This window comes from Halichoeres trimaculatus, unplaced genomic scaffold (assembly GCF_033239565.1).
Source record: "Halichoeres trimaculatus isolate MK-OKI-2021-1 unplaced genomic scaffold, fHalTri1.1 fHalTri1_scaffold_16, whole genome shotgun sequence".
NCBI classification, from domain to species: domain Eukaryota; kingdom Metazoa; phylum Chordata; class Actinopteri; order Labriformes; family Labridae; genus Halichoeres; species Halichoeres trimaculatus.
In genome coordinates, this window is record NW_027437194.1 from 22,738,472 (window position 1) to 22,754,674 (window position 16,203).

The 16,203-nt window shown below is 42.1% G+C and overlaps 1 protein-coding gene across 1 annotated transcript in view; it reads left to right on the forward strand.

Annotated features, from left to right (window-relative positions):
* The window catches only part of rasgrf2a (Ras protein-specific guanine nucleotide-releasing factor 2a), a 42,257-nt gene extending 27,901 nt beyond the window's left edge, over nucleotides 1-14,356 (forward strand). Inside the window, exons 14-27 of the mRNA XM_074690773.1 lie at nucleotides 980-1,228; nucleotides 1,626-2,134; nucleotides 2,922-3,047; nucleotides 3,134-3,223; nucleotides 3,297-3,403; nucleotides 7,148-7,260; nucleotides 8,360-8,420; nucleotides 8,725-8,828; nucleotides 8,960-9,044; nucleotides 9,285-9,482; nucleotides 9,562-9,641; nucleotides 9,751-9,868; nucleotides 12,000-12,068; nucleotides 12,156-14,356. Coding sequence (XP_074546874.1) covers nucleotides 980-1,228; nucleotides 1,626-2,134; nucleotides 2,922-3,047; nucleotides 3,134-3,223; nucleotides 3,297-3,403; nucleotides 7,148-7,260; nucleotides 8,360-8,420; nucleotides 8,725-8,828; nucleotides 8,960-9,044; nucleotides 9,285-9,482; nucleotides 9,562-9,641; nucleotides 9,751-9,868; nucleotides 12,000-12,068; nucleotides 12,156-12,251 — 2,005 coding nt within the window. The 3' untranslated portion in view covers nucleotides 12,252-14,356. The remainder of the gene's footprint in view (nucleotides 1-979; nucleotides 1,229-1,625; nucleotides 2,135-2,921; nucleotides 3,048-3,133; nucleotides 3,224-3,296; nucleotides 3,404-7,147; nucleotides 7,261-8,359; nucleotides 8,421-8,724; nucleotides 8,829-8,959; nucleotides 9,045-9,284; nucleotides 9,483-9,561; nucleotides 9,642-9,750; nucleotides 9,869-11,999; nucleotides 12,069-12,155) is intronic.
* Nucleotides 14,357-16,203: the final 1,847 nt, after the last annotated feature.

The following is a 16,203-nucleotide window of genomic DNA, read 5'->3' on the forward strand; positions in this document are numbered from 1 at the left end:
CAAAGTAACTTCAAGAGATGCAGACTTTTTGATCAACATAAACATGGAATAAACACGAATCAAGATTCCCTGATACTAAAAACATTCAGAAGTTCTTGCTGTTGTCAAAGGACCTGAGCTTCATTGATAATAGTCTGGAGTGAGCCGTCTTAAAGTCAGCCTTGTTCAGTTACTGTTGAGGACGACACTAAGTTACAGTGGTGACCAAAATGATCAGACCACATGGCCATTTAAGAGGTTTCAGTTGTTTTTGTTGAGTTGGCCATGAAAATACCCACTGAACAAATGACATATCCACAAAGTCGTCATGATGCTCCATATACGATAGAACAGAGCCTACATAAGGAGATTCACATGATCTTGATAAAAGGAACATCAAACATTATGATCGCAAGTCCAGATCTCAACCAGATTTAGTGGAGTTGTAAAAAAACGTGGACAGGTCTGTTATACATCCAAAGGAAAGCTTTTGGCTTGAGCTTCATCAGCTTCCAGAAATTGAACAGTTAAGTAAGAAGTGACATTTATTCTCAGTTGTTTCTTCAACTTTTGACATCAAAGGCAGATTTCAGCATTTTTTTTCTCTGAATCATTAAAAAAAAAACGTCTGAATTATGATGTTTTCTTAGATTACATTCACTAAAGTCTGAATTCTTTAATGTAAGAATATCGAGAGTGGAATTTTTAGAAGAGTCAGACCTCTGACGTATTTTCCCCAGATATTTTTGCCTTTTTTTTCTCAAAACTCTGAGATCTAAATCAGATTTCTGAATTTAGTAACAGAATACAGACTTTGGTCAAAAAGTAAGAGATTTTTCTTTTTTGAATAGCCTGATCTTTAAAAGCTATTTTTTCTGTGTCCCTTATCCTCTCAAGTTGACAGAAGATGACACACAAAGAGTGCCAAAAACACTCATTTTATTTCTATCCTACTTTACAATATGACTTAAAATTTGACATGCCGTGTTTTTTTCTTCAGGTCTGACGCTCGGCTGCATAAAGACGACGTTGACATCTGCTTCAGTAAGACTCTGAACTCCTGTAAGGTCCCTCAGATCCGATACGCCAGCGTGGAGCGGCTCCTGGAGCGGCTCACAGACCTCAGGTTCCTCTCCATAGACTTCCTGAACACCTTCCTCCACACGTATCGCATCTTCACCACCGCCGCCGTGGTCATCGACAAGCTGGCTGACATCTACAAGAAGCCGTTTACGTCCATACCTGTCAGGTAAGGGTGTCACTGCTGAAAAAATGTGGGCATACTCCTTTAGACTCATCTGTCCACGTCTCTCTCCTCTTGTTTCCACACTGCATGATGTTTACTCACTTCATTTTTCATCTCCATGTTTTCTTTTCCTCGTCACTCTCATCATTACCCCGTCAACCTCCTCTCCTCCTCCTTCTCCCTCCTCATCTTCATCCTTTCACTGTCCCAGGATCGAGCAGCATTCATGTGACCGTCTTTCCATCATGTCCCTCTGTCCTGACTACAGTCTGAAGATCACACAGCTGGCTCTGGACCAGTCAAAGTAAAAACATCCAGTGGCTTTGCTGCTTCATGTTTTCTCATCATGTGACCTGCTCACATCCACAGAAACTCTTCCTCTTCTTCCTCTTCCTCTCAGGTCTCTGGAGCTCTTCTTCGCCACGAACCAGGGCTCATGGGCCACAGATCCCCTCAACAACAAATCCCCTCGACTGTGCCGAAAGTTCTCCTCTCCTCCCCCCCTCTCCATCCCCTCTCGCACCTCCTCCCCGGTCCACTCCCGTAAGCTCTCCCTCAGCTCGCCTGTGAGTGGGAAAGCCGGAGTCATGGATCTCTCCACGACTCCGTCCTCCTCAGCAGCCAACTCGCCGACCTCCAGCCACAGCCCGTCCATCTCCTCTCCTCCCCCCTGCTCCACCAGGCCTCCTTCTGGCTTCTCCTCCCCTCCACCCACCGCTAAGCGCTCCCCGAGCCTCCCACAGGCCTCTGGTGTGTCCTCGCCGCCCCCTTTCCTCACCAAGGCCCCTCTGGACCTGAGCCGTGGTCCCAGTTCCCCTGAGCTCAGCCCCGCCGCAGGGGAGGACGTCAGCGGGGAGCTGCCTCGCCTCGACGCCTTCTGTGGGAAGCTGAGGCGAAGCATCCGCAGGGGTAGGAAGCTGGAACACAGAGCACGTGATTCACCCTCTGACACACACACACACACACACACACACACACACACACACACACACACACACACACACACACACACACACACACACACACACACACACACACACACACACACACACACACACACACAGCACGTGTGTGGGCTCAAAGGAACGCTCTGTTTCACCGTCAGCAGAGTCAGGTTTGAAAACAGGTGAATGCAGAGATCAGGTCTCCTGTCACCTGGTGAAATTAGAATCAGCCTGAATCTGATTATTTGACAGTTTTTCTGACCCTGGAGCCTCACAGAGTCCTGCCAGAGTCCTGCCATCCCAAACAGACGAGGGAGAAAGAGACATAAATGGGTCAACGTTACCCAACAGAGGAATCATGGTGCTCTTAGATCACCATCTGGCTCCAGCTGACAGCCTGTTCACTTTAAAAACAGCAACAGAGCACGAGGTCAGAGAATCCCTGACAACAAACTGCAGGAGAGGAAAGGGAGACGAAGACATAAATAAATAGAGCTCTTACAGAGATCACAAAATCACAACCTGGATGGGTGAGATGAACCACTCTTCAGTGGCACCCAAAATATAGCCAAGTGTGACCCGGCAGGACAGATATACACTAACAACCCTCTCAGAAGATGAGAATAACAAACACTATTTACTTTGGTTTGTTGGACTTTTTACAACTTCATCTCGACTGATATCAAGATAAAAAAAAACAATGACAAAAAAATGTGTCTGTGTTTGAGCTCTTTTCCTCCTCTCTCTGAAAGCCGTCCTGGAGTCCGTTTCTCTGGATAAGTTCATCCCTGAGTCTCCCTCCAGCACAGAGCCAGGCGACATGTCCCCGTGCCGCTCACCGTCTACGCCAAGACACCTCCGCTACAGAACGTCAGGAGGTACAGCGTGTTCAAACACACCAACACAAACACTTCACACACACACACAGCTGGTACGTTCCTTCAAAACCTCTGGTTCCTCACAGTCACTGCTGGAGAAAACTCCCGCTGCACGATGTCCCCTGCTTCAGCGTTTGCCATCGCCACGGCCGCTGCCGGCCACAGCAGCTCTCAGGGTGAGTATGGCAAGTCAGGAAGGCCAAGGTTAACTGGTGCTTTGCTGAAATGCATCCTTTCCTTTTTTCTCAGGTTTTAGTAACTCTGAGAAAGTCTGTGACAAAGAGTTCATCATCCGCAGAGCTGCTACCAACAGAGTCCTCAATGTGCTGAGACACTGGGTCTCTAAGCACTCTCAGGTGAGTCCACCACCTGGACCTGAACTCTGACCTCTCTTTGACATCTCTCATCACTGAAGAAGGAGCCTTAAGCTTTATTTTAGTGTTGTGATAAACCAGAGCTTTATCTGAGCTGCATGCTCAACCAAAATAAACAACGGTAGCTTTATCACAGGAGCTGTGCTTCACTGAGACCACTTCACAGCATTTCTCCAGTAGAGGGCACTCCTACATGTTTCCTTTAAGACAGGCAGCCAGAAAGACTTAATACTTTACCTGATTTCTCCATCAGGCGAGAGTTAATCATGTTTTCTCTGCTAAAAGAATTCCTGGGTTACATTTTCTCCAACTTTAGCCCCTTTTTCCCCCTAGAGGGCTCCCTTCAGGGCCCATTACTCTGGTTCTCTCTGCTGGGGCGTCACCATCCTCGTGTTCTCTTCTCAAAGTCTGCTTCAGGACACTTGATTACCTTTTCTAGTTTTGTATTTAGTCTTGGAGGAAATGTTTTTGTGTTTTCTCCACTGAGAAAAACTTGCTTTCACTGTTTTTTTTTCCAGTAGAAAGTCACCCTCAAGGTCATTTTTAAGTGTTTTGACTGAGATTGTTGTGATATAGAGTGAAAATTGTTTTTTTCTGTATCAGAAAGCCTTCATTGCTATTGTAGGAATACAACAAAGTTAGTATTGATACTGAAGTGATGCTTTTCCAGACAAATACAGGGAAAAAAGGACACAGGACTTAAAATAAAATATCAGATTTATTTAGTAAAAATGCAAGATAAAAACAGGACAGTAACGTAAAATAGATTTTAAATAAAGATGTAGGGCTCTAATTTCGTAGACCAGGCGCAAGCGCAGTCGCACTTGCCCTGCGCCGGCCTTCGCCGCGTGGACAGGGCGTGACCGGCGCACTTTGCAAGTTTCCTGCAGTGCCAAGAGAGGTGCACTGAAGGCGCAGAGGAGCGCAGAGCTGCGTGTCCATGCCTCCCTCCGCGCAAATGGCAGAGAGGGAGGAGAAAAGCTGTGAGTGGGTTTAACACAACCGAGCACTGTTTTTACCAATCAAATAAGCGCCTCTCCTCGCCTTTAAATGCCCTGCGACTGAGGCGCAGCGTCTGATTGGTCTGAGTGAACTCCAGCACCACGGAGAGAGTGTGCTGGAAAGACCCGGTAGTGGAGACGGTCAGAGCCGCTGTCCCTGCAGCAGGTCAATGGACAGCGGGGCGCATCAGAGGACACGAAGTGCATAACCATGTGGGCCAGCTCCCGGGACAGATTTAATCTGTTCCTTTGTCATTAATAGGAGTACAAAATGAAGAGACAGTTACACAGCTGGCTTATCCATTCAGAATACTTTTGATCCACCTGCACTCCTGGTTTGTCATCGCCAAATAGCAGAACCTTTTGTGATACACTGTATACTCTCCCAGTGTCTCCGCCTCATCCTCCTTACAATAATGTACTCCATCTTTTTAGATCACGTTAAAAATAAAGACTAAAACAGAGAAATATGGGAAATCACGGGTAAATCCTGAGTGACATATATTTATTTTGTCTCTTTTTTCTTCGTCTTTTCTCTCCCTCTTTTCCTTGAATTAAATGAAATGAGAGAAGCCAGATATATACTCAGTATCAGATGTTAAGGCTGTTTATTGTTTAATTGTAAGATGTGCATCAAACTTCCAGCTGCCGTCAGGTTAACTTTCCATTATGACAAACGGCTTTAATCTGACATCATGTGTGATGTGACGGGACAATTAATATATATATAAATGTATATGCTGGTTCAGACGGTTATATTAAATAGTGATTACTGTGATTTTTTATTGCATTAAAATGTGCCTGACACTCTGGAAACCTGCCTCTGAGGCTTTGATGACATGTGCGCACATGTGCGCCTGTCACCAAATTACAGCTGCGGATGGTGCGCTCCACTTTGCGCTGAGGATAGACCAGGTTGGAGCTGTCGAGCTTTCAGCGCACTTTTTTTGGCACAAAATTGTCACTGCGCCAACATGAATCTGCTGACACCTCCCCCTAGTGCGCCGTCAACTCCCCCTGGCGCGCAGTCACACCCATCTCTGTGCAGACAGTCTACCAAATTGTCAAATTGGCAGCCCACGGCGGTGTGCAGCACGAAATTAACACTGCACGGGTTGCACCAGGCTTGCGCCCCCTGCGCTGCACCACAAAATTAGAGCCCAAAGTGTCACAATCTGAATATCAAAGTGTGTAAGAGCAGCAATGTTTATTTGAATTTCACTGAGCTGATGGTCAGGAGGTTGGTTTTTTGGTGTTTCTGTAGCGTCTGCCAGATGTTCAGAGAGGTTGTGACGGGGTGGGAGGAGCCTGGTGACAGTATTTCCTCTGCTGACAAAATGTGAGGTGGTCGATACATTTTTATCTATATTACACCACAGCACAAAAACCGAAGATGCTTTACAAAAACACTGACAGGTCTTGATCTTCCTGCCATCTGTTGGGTTTTGCAGACACTTGTATGATTGTATCATCTGCATACATTTAGCAGTCAACCCTTTTGTCCAGTACAACATTTATATAGAGAGGAAACAACAGTAAAGGGCCTAGTATCAAACCTTGTGGCATTCCTTTTGGTGAGTCTGGACAGATTACTGAGAATCTTATGTGATCTGATGCACTGCTCTATGTGCTTAGGATGTGATCTAAACCAAGTCTTTGCATCAGTTTTAAGTGTTTCATTTTTGAGGTTTATAAAAAAAGACATGGTGGATAACAGTATCAAAGCTATGTTCAACGCTTTATTTACCCTTTTCTTTAGAGGTCATTTTAACAGCCCTGTCTTTAAAACATAAACATCTTGAGTGACGTTCAGCTGTTGATAGTCAGTTGTTGTTTGTTTTCCTCACCTCCCCCCTGTGTGTGTCCTCTCCTGTCACTCTTTCCCTGATGGAGGTGCTCTTTGCTCTGCGTGTCTTTTCTTCCACCCAGGAAGCAAACAGAAAGGTCAGCAGGCTCCCCAGGACACTAAAAAGACCTACGTTTTCATTTAAGATTATATAAGAGGCTATTTCTGTACCCAGATGATGTTTCAGCCTGTGAAGTGAACAGTTAGTGTTTGGTGCTATCGATAAAAACAGCTCTGGTTTCATGGAGGCGCTGACCTTTAGCCTGTGAGAGGGACAAACAAACACTTTTACCAACAGTTTTTGAATAACAGATCAGAAATAGACTTTTTTCCTCTTATAGTGTCGTGAAGACGCTGTAAGAAACTGGAGCTGATAACTGTGCACACTGAATGTTTTTAAAAAACAAAAGTCTAAATCGGTCAGTGACTACTTTGATATTATCTCTGTACTTGTAGTCGTTTTGTCATCTTGTTGTTTTACATTTTTGATCTTTTATTGTGCTACAGACAGAAAATTCCTTTTATTAAATTGAATTTATTGTATTTTTATCAAAATAATTTAAAATTATTGTGTTAAATGAGCCAAAGATGCAAAAATGCATGTTTCACATCACTTGTTGTACTGTAGATGTCCTCTTGAGGGCGCTTTTCCCCTGTGTACCATAGAGGACAGTGAACACTGGGAAACAGGAGTTCCCTTTCCTTCCCTTCCTTATTCCTTTACAATAAGTAGTTTCATACACAGCTGTTAAAAAAGGAAATCAGATTAATCTGAGAAACGATCTCTCACATAAACCTGGGTTAAAAGTCTTAATCTAACCATGTAGTGGATTTAAATGATCACAGCTGTGTACTGATATCAACGTGTTCCTTTTTCAGGACTTTGACATGAACAGTGACCTGAAGATGGGGGTCATGGGTCTCCTGGAGGAGGTGCTGCGAGATCCAGACCTGCTGCCCCAGGAGAGGAAAGCCACCACCAACATATTAAGGTAAAACCATAGACCGTATAAAACATGGACGTAGTCTCGCCGACGTCACCCGTCTGTTTCTGAAATGGAAAATGAAGCACATTGGCTATAGTGGCCATATTGGTAGTGGCAAGGGCTTCGCCTACAGCCATAGGCCGTCACGTGACCCTCAGCTGTGCCTTTTATTGGGGGAGCTCACGATCTTAATATCCTCTGAACGGCCGCGTTAGAAAAAAAATCACCCCCCGTACAGTGTGTACCATTAGTAAAATTAGCGACTCAGACAGGAGATTTTTTTGAACCAGGCTGTAAATACGTTAATTTCTGCTTTGAAAATGGCTTTTTTTGGCTTGGTGTGTTTGTGACTTCCGCTACTTCCGGAGCCAGCCTCAAGCGAACACTCGAGAAACAGCAGATTTTAGCACTTCCGCATTGTCTCATATTCCCAGACTGGAGGTTGCCGCTTGGGTAAAACACAGTTGGACTGCCTGTCTGTCTGAGAAAAGAGTAAATAACTTTAATCTTTGATCATTTTGGGTGTTAATCTTCACCCCAAATGTTTGACACTGGACACACACTGAGCTTCTGAACATCCTTGTGCCAGCATTACAGACTTGTTAAATCAATTTCACCTGTCCCTCGGGTGTCTCTTGATACCAGATGATCAGTGGTCAGTTTTCTACAGTGTATCATGCTGTGTAAACATCAGCAAACTCTGCTTCTGACCAAGTAAAATTTTCTCCATTAGGGGGCGATATGGAGTAAATTTGTCAGGTTCTTTTTATGGCAGGATCAGGATCTGGATTTGAAAAAAAAAAAATTTTTAGACCCAAATATTTCTAATTTCTTCTCTCTTGTGTACCTTTTTTTTAAAATCTTTTCTGCTTCATTTTATAACTTTAATCTTGTCTTGTATCCTCTAATGTGTTTTTTTAACTCTTATATTTTCACATTGTTATAAACACATTAATTTAAAGATGTCAGATGTAAGACCTCTGTAGTTTCTGCAGAATGCACAGAGCTTAGCTCTGCCCACAAATGTCAATGTACACATCAATGATGTAGAGCATGATCCTTGTAGTCGTAGCTCTGTTTCCATGATCTGTTTTGTCGTCTGCAGTGCCCTTTCTCAAGATGAACAAGACGATGCTCAGCTGAAGATCGAAGACATTTTACAGATGGTCAGTAATTAAAATGTTCTTACTGAAGACTGAAGGTTTATTTATGAAGTTATTAAAGAGTAAATGATTGGATGAATCTATCTCCAGAAAAGCTGCCCTCTGCTTCACTTCATTGTGGTAAGAATAGAGATCGAATTAGAGGTTGAAGACAGCAGCTGTGCACTAGCTTCTGTGTGTTTCTGTCTCTTCTCAGTCACAGCTAGTCTCCCATTGTGTGTAGTAAACTCAGTATCTGTGTGTTCATGTCAATCTTTCGCCCAGGTTTGAAATCTCTCAGCTTCAGAGACTTTCTGTGTATTTGCAGGCTGAGAGTCCAAAACCTGAGTGTTTCGAGTCGCTGTCAGCAATGGAGCTGGCCGAACAGATCACTCTGCTTGATCACATCGTGTTCAGGAGCATTCCTTATGAGTGAGTATCACACACACACACACACACACACACACACACACACACACACACATTCTAAAACTTCTTCTCATGTGTCTGCATGTGTGGTTTGGTCTGATTCTGGGTCTGATGGTTGTGGTGTCATCCTGCAGGGAGTTCCTGGGTCAGGGATGGATGAAGGTGGACAAAACAGAGAGGACTCCGTACATCATGAAGACCAGCCAACATTTCAATGATGTGAGACCAAAATGTTCTTTACTCTTCTTGAAGTTTGACTCATTAGTCTGATTTATTTTCAGACTTTTCATTTTAAGGGGTACCAGCTAGACTGCTCTCCTGACTCAGTTCTGATTGGATGATAGATGTGATCAGCTGATGCTCTGTGGGTGGAGCTACACTTTGTGGCAGGGTCAAAGTTTCTCTCCTCACAGAGAGAAATGAAGAGTGTCTGCTTCCTGTGTGCTGTTTGTCCCTCAGATGAGTAACCTGGTGGCGTCTCAGATCATGACTCACACTGACGTGGGCTCCAGGGCCAGCTCCATAGAGAAGTGGTTAGCAGTGGCTGACATCTGTCGCTGCCTCAACAACTACAACGGTGTGCTGGAGATCACCTCTGCTCTCAACCGCAGCGCCATCTTCAGGCTGAAGAAGACATGGGCCAAAGTCTGCAAACAGGTCGGTGTCCATTCATTTAACTGAAGCTTAGAGTGTTCCTGGGATAGAAAGAGTTGAAGATCCTGATTGTGTGTTTCAGACCAAGTCTCTGATGGACCGACTGCAGAAGACGGTTTCTTCAGAGGGAAGGTTCAAGAACCTCAGAGAGACGCTGAAAAAGTAAATAAAGCTCATTAAAGAGAGAACGGAGAGATTACTGTCCCTGACGCCTTCTAATGTTTACACTCTCTGTCTGTGTTTGTGTGTGTGTGTGTTTGTGTGTGCGCAGCTGTAACCCTCCGTGTGTCCCGTACCTGGGAATGTACCTCACTGACCTGGCTTTCATTGAGGAAGGGACCCCCAACTTCACAGAGGAGGGTTTGGTTAACTTCTCAAAGATGAGGATGGTAAGGGAAGTTTCTCTTTGGAGGGTTTACTACGGTGGCCTGTAAGGGCAATTTTCAGGAGGAGAAATGTGCCTAAAGTTCAGAGGCAATATGATAATAAAAACATCAAGACACAAAACACCTGAATCTTTATTTTTCAAGGCTCTTCAGAGGAATATTCAGTTTGTGTGGGCTTTGGCGCCCCCTGTAGACTATTTTTAACCTGTTATAGTGTATGTATCCCTTATATAGTATGTCCATGTGTCAGTTGGGCTATAATAAAAAGGTCTTCACTTTTTCAAAAGAAATCCTCTTTAAAATATTTTCTGTGATCAATCTTTGGAAATTTTATCTATCAAGTATTTATCACTTAAAAACATAAGTAAAGTTTTTTTTCCCCCTGAATCATGTTTTCCACAGCAACACACTGCAGATAGCTGGCACATTGAATAACTAAAGATCATGTAGAGGCGTGAACTTGTGGAGCAGTCTCATGAAAATGATCTCTGCATACATGTCGTCATATAAAACAAGGCTCAAACTACTGGATTTGGATTTGCTGCAACAACTGAACAGATAAAGTATCTCAGACACACAGCTTACAGTTTTTTGCAACTTGCTCTTGTTGAGAAAAATCAACCTGTTAGTCAGGAGCACAGGTCATAACCAGTGACAGGAAACACACACAAATGACCAAAGGTTTTAGTCTGCATATATACGACTGTTCCAGCAACATCAATGCCATTCCACCAGCCAGTAAGCTTTGAACCTGAAGATGGGGAAAAGTTCTAAGTCAAGTTTTCAACCTTTGTGTCTGCCTTGTTGGAGCTCATTGAGACCTGGAGCTCGTCCTTCATCTGCTGGGCACAGCTCCTTTAGTCAGACGATTTACACTAAAACATGCTTTGAGTGAAATGTAAAAACACATTATTAAATTATATTATATTATATTATATTATATTATATTTTATTATATTTTATTATATTATAGTACATTGTATTATATTATATTATATTATATTATATTATATTATATTACATTATATTACATTATATTACATTATATTATATTATATTATATTATATTTTATTATATTATATTTTATTATATTATATTATATTATATTTTATTTTATTATTTTATATCATATTATATTTTATTTTATTATTTTATATTATATTATATTATATTATATTTTATTTTATTATTTTATATTATATTATATTATATTATATTGTATTTTATTGTATTATATTACATTGTATTATATTATATTATATTATATTATATTATATTATATTATATTATATTATATTATATTGTATTATATTATATTATATTGTATTATATTATATTGTATTATGTTATATGATATTATCATTATTGTAAGGTTAACAAATTCATATTTATTACCACAACACACACAAAGGTATCGAAAGCTAGTACCACTGAGTACCAATATTGTATTGTTTCAAATGTGAAAGCTATCCATCCTTATCCATGTGATTCAAGACCCAAAACAAAAGCTGGTTTGAAGACATTATAACATTTAATCAACACTTACTGCTTATGTTGTGTTCATAACAGACATACATAAATTACTTGCTTATACTCTGACAGTTTCTGAAACTAGACCGGCATGTTTTTTCTTTTCTACCGTGATGTGTTTCAACTAAAATTCTCTGCAGTCTTCCTCAGGCATGATATCTAACTTAAATAAAACTTTTAGGGCTCTACTGTTTGCTTATTCCAGTGTAGATGAACTCTGAAATGTTCTGTTTGTATGCCTTATATCTACAAATAACTCGCTTCATTGTCAAATCCTGTGAGTACCCAAAGACGTGAGGCTGGTTATACTACTTTGATAATTTCTTGATTTCACAATGTACCAGATAATCCTCCTCACTCACTTTGATCAAAAAGAGCTCCTTTTTGTCCCTATGTCAATTTAAACAAACACATCGTAGTGTCATACAGTTCAGGGAAGTGTCACACCGACATGATCATTTCTCTCTACATTGTCCTGATGAATCAACCTCTAATGTTTTGTTTCTCATATCCTGAGAAACCAGAGGATGTCTGTGCTGAGTGGTCAACTTAACACCTGAATGAAGATCAGACTAACTAATCCCTCCCTATCTCTTCTTTAAGATTTCTCACATCATCCGGGAGATACGTCAGTTCCAGCAAGCACCTTACAGGATAGAGCACCAACCCAAGGTCAGTCAAAGATAACACTGTCAATAACTCATATCTTCAGATCATCAGACTGAATCTATTCACCGCTCTGTGTCCTGTGATCCTCAGGTGACTCAGTTCCTCCTGGATAAAACTCTGGTGATGGATGAAGATACCCTCTACGAGCTCTCCCTGAAGATCGAACCCCGAGTACCTCCTGGTTAATGACACCTTCCCTCCCCTCACACTCATGATACACACACTTCAGTCTTACAGCATGGACCATGAACGAACACAGCTTGAGATCCTTCCTTAAAAAGCAGGGGCTGTTCCAGGAAACACCGCCAGTTAATGTGCTCAGGAAACTCAGGAGAACACGTGCCTTGATGTAAAGATGTGTAAATAAAATAAAGAGAATGAGCTAAATAACACACACATATACACACACACACTTACACACACATAAATCTGCCATATGACTGTAGTAACATCACCTGAGCTGTACGTGGCATTAGAAAGTAACCTTTGCTGCTATCATGCTGTTGATACCAGACGATCTGCCTCTGGAGTCTCAAACATCAGGATGCTCACTAAATATAATATAATTTGTTCTGTTTTTAAATTATTTTATTGAACTGAGCTGCTTATTATTAATTTCATGTGTGCTGATTTCATGCCTGCACCAAAAACAACTCAACCATACACTCGCCATTCACTTTATCAGGTTCACCGGTTCAGCTGCTCATGAACACAAATATCTGATCAGCCAATCACAGGGCAGCAACTTTGCAGCATTTAGGCTTGTAGGCCTGCCTGCTGCAGTTCAAACTGAGCATCAGAATAGGGAAGAAATGTGATTTAAGTGACTTTGAACGTGACATGGTTGTTGGTGCCAGACGAGCTGGTCTGAGTATTTCAGAAACTGCTGATCTGCTGGGATTTTAACCGACAACCATCTCTAGGGTTTACAGAGAATGTTCCAAAAAGAGAAAATATCCAGTGAGCGGCAGTTCTGTGGGACTAAGTGCTTTGATGATGCCTGAGGAAGACCATCTCTGAACACACAACATGGGCAACTTTGAAGCAGATTGGCTACAGCAGCAGAAGACCACACCAGGTCACCCTCTGGCTAACCTAAGAACAGGAAACAGAGGCTACAATTCACATGGGCTCACCAAAACTGGATCATAGGAGACCGAAAAACGTTGCCTGGTCTGACGAGTCTGGACTTCTGCTCCATATTCGGATGGTAGGGTCAGAATTTTGCCTCAACAACATGAAAGCATGGATCCATCCTGCCTTGTATCAACGGTTCAGGCTGCTGCTGGTGGTGTAATGGTGTGGGGGATATTTTCTTGGCTCACTTTGGGCCCCTTAGTACCAACTGAGCATGGTTTAAAGTCCACAGCCTACCTGAGTATTGTTGCTGACCATGTCCATCCCTTTATGAGCACAGTGTACCCATCTTCTGATGGCTACTTCCTGCAGGATAATGCTTGGTGTGGAGGATGACCTCTACAGTCCCCAGATCTCAATCCAATAGAGCTCCTTTGGGATGTGGTGGGAGATTCTCATCATGGACGTTCAGACGACAAATCTGCAGCAGCTGTATGATGCAATCAGGTCAATATTGAGGAACATCTCTGGGGAATGTTTCCCGCCTCTCGTTATATATGTGACACCAAGAATTAATTGGTACAAGCCAGGTTTACCTGATAAAGAGGTCAGTGAGTGTATAATTTCCGATATCTTTAAAATTTTGGTCAGATTTAACTTTTCATCTGTAATCTCTGCTCCACATGATGGTTCAGATTTTTCAAGTTGCTTCTCATTTGCATGTTGCCGCAAAAACTCTTTTCTAAGTTTGAAGATGTGATGAAGCCTCACACGCTCTTTTCTTTTATCAGATATAAGCTCTTTTGTATATCTGGTTTGAATGATCCTCTTTTTAAAGACGGTTTGCCTCAAAGGTTTGGGACATGCTCCAGATTCTCCTCACACTTTCTTCCTGTCATTGCTCGTTCCTTGTTTATGTGATATTAGCATTATATTTATATTTAAACCCAGTTTACTGTTTTATTTAGAGCGATGTATTTACATTATTGAGTTATAAAAAATTTCATTGACCTGTTTTAGCATGAAGATAGCATGATGTCCCTCTCTATCCTGAAGGTTGCTGTTAGCCTCTTAGTTTACTGAGTTTTATTGTTTCTTTTATTCAGATAAATCCTGACATCAGGATGAATCTTAAACAGCAGAATGCTTTATTATATGGCACCCTTTATTTCTTACATTCCTGCATACTTTAAAATGCCAGTTCTGCTTTTTTCCATGCGTTTCTCTGTGTAATGTACAGATATTTACACATTAAAAGTGGATTGAAGTGTATTCACTCATGGTTCTTACTCAAGAGATACTTGCCTCAGTGATGCAGAGAGAGGGGAATTTACTCTTCACCGATATTCAAAGTCCTGCAGTTCTGTGAAGTTGCTCCAGTTTTCACCTGACTGACTGAGACGAGCTGTTATCATCTCCACTCTGTGCTGCACAGAGCTGAGCTGTGAGCTCTCCACATCCACATCTACATACACGAAGAGCTGGATGGAGAGAGGAAGTCCTTAGCGTTTGATTTAAGGCTCTGTGAGGACTTCCTGTTTGGCGTTGAATGCAGTGACACCTGTGGCCTGAATCAGTCATGTTTTTCCTGGATGGAGAGATTTTCTGAGCACCATCACCAACCATCGTGAATTAAGTTTAATTGTTGCCATGTTTAAAACAATAGTGCTATGTAACTACAAATAAATATATTGCCTTGTTGCTTTGCATCCTGGGAAAAGTTGTCTTGGACAAAGAAAAGTAGTGCTCTCCAGAACAAATGCACACTTCGAAGAGAGTCATGTCCTGACCACAGTGGCTGAAAGTGCTCATGGGAAACTGAACTTCCGACCACAGGTGTCCCTGCAGCATAGGCTGTATAAATGGATGTTGTCTCTGTGACCTGTGACCATCACCTGTCTGTTTCGGAAAAACAGACGCTGTGTCCCAAATCATGTTCTTTTGTAAGTGCACTTACATGAAGTGCACAGCGTGCACTCTGCATTTACAGGAACACTGCACAAAATCTTAAAAGGTAGTGTTGTCCCAAATCAAACACTGCTGCTTCGCACTTACCAGAAACTGTTATCGCACCTCTCAACCACCACAGCTGTTTTTCTGCTTTTCATTGATTGCATCCATCAACTATCGTTTATCCATTGCCTCCCCTTCCTCTACACAGCCAGCATTCCAATCATTGAGTATGGGAAGTGTCCAGCGTTCCACACTCAACATTTTGACTGGTTTGAGCACACCAGCTGAGAAATCAAAGTGCACTGGATATTTCCATACTGTCAGTGTAAACACACTTACAGAATAGAATAGACTTGATTAGATTAGTCTCTGTCTCCTGGATCCTGTCTGCTCACAGCAGGTGAAGCTCTTCTAATGTGGTGTTCATGTCCAATGTTAGCTCTGTTAGCTACGCTGTGAATAGTATGATGCTACTCTGCCCCCTGGTATTTCCTTTGTCGCTGGGTTAGCACAGCTAGCTTGTCCATCCTACTGCATGTCACTCCCCACTCTTACCCTATTTCCTGCTCTATCCACTGTTCTTTCTACTATCTAATTAAAGGCTTAAAAAAAAATATAAATAAAACACAGTGAGTGTAAGTGCAGTAGTGCACAATTTGGGACACACACAGAGTTCTAAAAAAATTGTATGGCAATGGCCATATTGGAAATGGGTGGGTTTTAAGCACCCTCACTCACAGCGCCCACCTGTCAATCAGCTAAGCTTTGCCTCTGATTGGGCAAACTTGCCATCGTAATAACTTCCAAACTGCTGTGTTAGAAAAGAACTCAACCTCTGTTCAGTGTGTGCCGATAGAGAAATGGTCTATTCAGACTGAGGTTATTTCTTGAAGTACCTGTAAACGTTTATTTCCAAGGTAAAAAAAAAAAAAAGAAACTTTTTTCTGGCTTGGTGTGAATGTGGTTTCTGGTGTTTCTGCAGCCAACCTTAAGCAGCCACTTAAACTGCAGTTTTCAGCACTGCCAAAGTATACAAAAGATCAAACCAACACTAACAGTTTAGAGAATGTTTAGAGTTTATTTTCTTCTTCCTATCACTTTGATTATC